At 43.6% G+C, this 5,638-nt stretch overlaps 1 protein-coding gene across 1 annotated transcript; it reads left to right on the plus strand.

Moving 5' to 3' along the window:
- The first annotated feature begins 3,395 nt into the window (after positions 1–3,395).
- Positions 3,396–3,848, plus strand: LOC145985646 (uncharacterized). Its single transcript, XM_083119716.1, has one exon. It carries the CDS (start codon positions 3,396–3,398, stop codon positions 3,846–3,848), a length of 453 nt encoding a protein of 150 aa, XP_082975842.1.
- Positions 3,849–5,638: the final 1,790 nt, after the last annotated feature.

A 5,638-nucleotide genomic window follows, 5' to 3' on the forward strand; every position in this document is an offset into this window, starting at 1 on the left:
GGTCGACACAACCAAAAGCGGAAGAAACTCATATTATTGCGCAACTGAGTACTCTTATACCATATAAGTTGAGGGAATATTTTGTGATGTCGGATATTTCCACTTTTTCGGAGGCAATACATGCTATAGAAAATTTTGAGTCGTTGAAAGAAGTGAGTGCCAAAAGGGAGCCGGTTCCGTTTTCTAAGGCCAAGAGCTTAAAGGGAGGCATTAATAAGGTGTCAGTTACTTCGCAAGGCTCAGGGGAAAATCCTAAGCTGGACACTCAAAATTTGAGAAGTTCACCTAAAGTAGGAGGGAAAGGGGGTCGCTTTAGTCCGAAAGTTAAGAGATCTCTAACTTCTTCTATTTCATGTGAAGTTTCCTCGGTGAGAAACGGGAACGGACTCACATCGTAGGGGGTGATGTGGGTAGAAATCAGAGTAATCCTCCTATCAATAGTGTTCAGTACTGTAATATAATTATAATTAAAAATTGATGATAGATTTGCTCGCTCGAGGGCAGGGAGCTTTGCCACGTGAAGTACGTGTCATATGCATGACGCAATAGGACTGACTGAACTGAAGGGTCTTGGTATGTGTGTGTGAGCGAGCGCGGCGCGGCCACAAGTGGTGGTACTTCCGTCGTCGTATAACCTGTGTCTTTGTGTACAATATCCGTTGTTGTAATACATGTTTGTGTTCATGAGCTATGAGAGACTTCATTCTTTCACCCAACACGAGATCAACACACTCCTGGACTTGGGAAAGTTACGCCAGGTGTACAGCACGTGCCACGTGTAGTGAATTGACTCAAACCAGCAGCTTTTTGTGCATCCAATCCCATGCCGGGTGTGTTCTGACTCTTGTGTCTGGACTAGTGTTAGTGTTGTGAACAATGGAGCAGATACTTTCGTGTAAAGGTGTTCTGAAACGCAAAGTTACGCGCGTGGAAAACAAGATTGCGTCAGACGATCTGTCACAAGAGAGCGTCATCGTGTACATCAACAAAACCGTGCAATTAACAGAGGACACTCAGAAACTCTTACGCGATCTGTCGTCCGAGTGTAGTGATGAGCAATTTGCAGAGTTTGATGCAGAAATCAGCTCGATTCAAGACAGATTAGAGCAAATGTTGGCGACATTGTATCGTGCTCAAAAACAGCAGGGCGTGGCAATGGCTGCCAGTGCATCGACAGATAAATCCGGTAGTGACGTAAGACAGTCCAACTTGGACTTGCCTGTTTTCGCGGGAAACTTACAGCAGTGGCTGTCGATTCGTGATTTGCTCTTTGCATCTCTGCATAATAATAACTCTTTGTCCCCTGCACAGAAACTTTAATATTTGAAGTCTAGTATACGTGGTGAACCTGCATTGTTGCTGCAATCTATTACGATTACAGACACAAATTACAAAGAAGCGTGTGAAATTTTGAACAATAGATATCAGCAAGGGTACGTTCTTGTGAATGATACGATCAAGCGACTCTTGTCGCAACCTTGTATCCAGACAGAATCAGCTGTTGCCGTGCTGAAACTCTCGGACGTAACAACCTAGTGTGTTCGTGTACTCAGAGTTCTAGAAGTTCCAGTTCAACATTGGGATGCCATTTTGGTTTTAGATACCGTGGAGAAGGTCGACATTGTGTAGCGGCAGCAGTGGTAGCTTAATGTGTCAGCCTATCAACTTCCGACGTTTGAGCAGCTACGAGCCTTCCTCGATACGAGAGAGAGATCTTTGTCAGCGTCTTCCAGACCCCCAAACAACAAGTATACTCAGTGAAACAGCCCTTTAGTGATTCCAGTGCCAAAAGAAATGCTACTTCTTTTCATGTGTCAGTGTGTTTCCCTAAATGCCATCAGGAGTTCCACCCGCTTTATAAGTGTAATCAATATAATAGCCTATCAGAGCCTGAGAGAGAAGCAGTGGCTTGTGCTATAATTGCCTTAGTTCCTTTCATAGAGTGAGTAAATGCAGCGCTAGTTCGTGCCGTAAGTGTTATAAGAAACACCATACTTCCCTGCATCGTGAAGTAACCTCCTCCCCCCAAGGAAGTTTGGCAACTTCGCAGCAGATTCTGACGTCACATTTAGCGGCCGACCGCAATTGCAAACAAATAATAAAGATAACCAGTGTCAGCGTTTCCCTGGATTATTGAATAGTTGTAGTGAGGTTTCGTTTATTAGTACAAATGCCGTGCAAATGTTAGGGTTGAAAAGAAAGAGCGTGTTTGTGTCGGTAACATGCATTTCTTCTGTTAACGTTGGGAAGTCAGTCACATTCATCTGTTGATATCACGATTGCGTCCCGAGACGGTAAACACTCCTACACAACCTCTGCGTTGTTGGTGGAAAATATTACGTCACCACTGCAACATGTGATTATTCAAAACACAGGGAGCTTGAGTCACATACGCGGACTTGACATTTCTGACCCCACATTTCACACAAGGGATAACATTGACCTACTTTGCGGGTGTGATATATATGCGTCGCTGCTAATGAGAGGAAAATGAGAAGGAAGGGAAGGAGAACCGATTGGAATTCAATCTCGCATAGGTTGGGTTATTTGAGGAGCAGTAAAGCAACATACTTCAAAACATCCATTCACCTCTCTTCACATGTCAATTGAAGAAAATAACGTAAACCAGTCATTAAGAAAATTCTTTGAGATTGAAGAATTGCCGCAGAGAGAGTTCGTAACAGAAGAAGAGCGCTTATGTGAAGAGCATTTTGAAACTACAAATCCTCGTAAAGCAAATGAACGTTACGTCGTAAATTTGCCATTTCGAGGCAATTGGGAAGAATTAGGTTACTCAAAAGAGAGGGCAAGAAAGTGTTTGTTATCACAAGAGCAAAGATTGCAGAAAGATCCAGTAAAACAACAACAATACCAGGCTTTTATGCAAGAATATCTCACATTGCAACACATGACACCAGTGGCGGAGGATGAGGCCCCTAAGGAACCCCCCACATCTTAATACATTCCACATCTTAATACATTCCACATCATTGTGTAACAAATGAAACCAGCACTTCGACTAAGTTGAGAGTAGTTTTTTCATGCGTCTTGCAAGACAAGTACTACTTTCCCTGAATGATTTGCTTATGAACGGTGAAATGAAACAACCAAACTTATTTCCTATTTTAATTCGATTCCGTTGCCACCCAGTTGCTGTAATTTCTGACGTTCGTATGATGCATAGACCGGTAGAGGTCGCTTATGAAGATAGACATTTTCAGTTGATTCTGTGGAGAGATACCCCTGAACAACCAATCAAGGAATTCCTTTTAAATACACTCACTTATGGTACTAAGCCTGCAGATTTTCTCGCTACAAGAGTGGTTCGACAGTTAGCGAATGACGCAGGAGAGAATTATCCTCTCGCCACAAGGAGCTTACTCAGTCATGTATACATGGATGACTGTCTAACAGGAGCCAATTCTACTGAAGAAGCAATCGAGCTTTATCATCAATTGACACAGCTACTCAGCACAGGCGGCTTCGAGCTTCGGAAGTGGTGGTCAAACGATCCGAGAGTGCTGGACGTTATCCCCTGTGACTTGTTGGAAACAAATCTGCAGTTCCAATTCAATGAAGAAGACGGGAAGAAAACTTTAGATATACAGTGGAACCCTTCTATGGATAACTTGTGTTTTGATGTGGTGAATCCGAGCAAACAAGCGATTATAATTAAAAGACTGATTCTGTCAGAGATAGCGAAGCTATTTGATCCTTTAGCTTTTATCTCTCCTGTGACGGTCAAAGCAAAATTGTTTATGCAAACGATTTGGAAGTTCGATTTTGATTGGAACGACGAGCTTCCAAGCAATTTGGCTACAGAGTGGGTTGCATACTGCCACAATTGAAATATATTATTCCTAGAGACACCGTGGAGATTAATTTGGTTGGATTCTCCGACGCGTCAAAAGCGGCTTATGCAACAGTGGTCTACGTGAGATGTGTAGGTGCTAATCGACAGGTGCAAGTGAAGATGGTTGCATCAAAAGCAAAGGTAGCCCCCCTTAAAACTGTAACCCTTCCCAGGTCGGAACTCTGTGCAGCTGTGCTGTTACTTCGCCTCCTTTCCTTAGTGCGGAAAGCATTCTCTGTCAACTTGAAAACCATCACAGCGTATTCTGACTCGAAAATTGTTTTGTCTTGGATTAGTGCTTGTCCTAGCAGATGGAAAACTTTCGTGGGAAACCGTGTGGCGAAGATACAGGAAGAAGGAGAAATACAGTGGGCGTACGTTGCTAGCAAGGAAAATCCAGCAGACTGTGCGAGCCGTGGAATCTCAACTTCGGTTTTAGTTGATCATCCATTATCGTGGACTGGCCGCCCATTATTAAGAAATTCAGTGTTGCCAGTTAAACAGTCTTACACATGTGATACCGATGAAACAGTCATTTGCTACTATGGTGATGAGAACAGAAAACACACTATTTAAGAATTACTCGTCGCTGAGAAAATTGCAGCGGGTTGCAGTATGGTGTAGGCGCTTTGCATTTAATGCGAAGCATAGAGACGACAAGCTCCGTGGTCCGCTGAGCGCTTCAGAGCTGTGGTTACTATTACTTGCATTAGAAAAACTAGCCCAACAAGAAGAATTTTCATGTGAAATTCAAGCCGTCAAGAAAGGAACGGTCTTGCCTTCAAAGAGCAAATTACAATACTTGAATCAGTTTGTTGATGAAATGGGCGCTATTAGAGTAGGAGGAAGATTAGAGCATAGTAACCTTCCGCATAACGTCAAACATCCAATTGTGTTACCAAAATCACACAAATTAAGAGAGCTGTTAATCACCTACGAGCATATCATTAACTTACATTCAGGTCCGCAGCTTGGGGCCTCCCCATGGCGCAGTGGTAGCGTCATTACCTTGTAATTAAGGTGTCCCGGGTTCGATACCCGGTGAAGGCACAAGTGGTTCGGATACCACTTTAAACTGTAGGTCCAGTCCCGATTAGCCTTACTGTGCATAAAGTGGACCTAAAACAGCAACTCAAACCAAACCAAGGTCCGCAGCTTGTCTTGTCAACACTGCGACAAACATTTTGGATAATAAATGGCCGATACAAGGTTCGTCAAGCGCTGCGAAAGTGTGTTAACTGACACAGATATGCTTCCGTGCCATCACAACAGATAATGAGTAATTTGCCACCGCCAAGAGTGACTGTTAGTCGACCGGTTTTACACTGTGGTGTAGACTATGCTGGCCCGATTCAGTTAAAGTGTATGATTGGAAGAAGTGCTCGAAAATACAAGGGATATATAACTTTACTTGTTTCTTTCAGTACTAAGGCTATCCACTTAGAGCTGGTGTCCAATGCATCTACAGCGGCTTTCCTAGCGGCCCTGAACAGATTCATCTCACGTCGAGGCAAACCTAGTGAAACCTAGTGACTGTGGTACCAACTTCGTTGGAGTAAGGGAGCTGAAGCAGCTACGTGAAGTGACAAAACGAGCAGAACGTGATGAAACCACATCGTATTTCATTGCCTCCAGTGGGATCGAGTGGCATTTTAATCCACCAGGAGCTCCTCATATGGGTGGACTGTGGGAAGCAGATGTAAAGTCTGTAAGACATCATGTGAGGAGAGTAGCTGGGAACACAATTCTCACATTCGAAGAATTGTACACTGTTCTCACGCAGAT

Source organism: Lepisma saccharinum, chromosome 1, assembly GCF_977018435.1.
Source record: "Lepisma saccharinum chromosome 1, izLepSacc3.1, whole genome shotgun sequence".
In the NCBI taxonomy this organism is placed as follows: Eukaryota; Metazoa; Arthropoda; class Insecta; order Zygentoma; family Lepismatidae; genus Lepisma; species Lepisma saccharinum.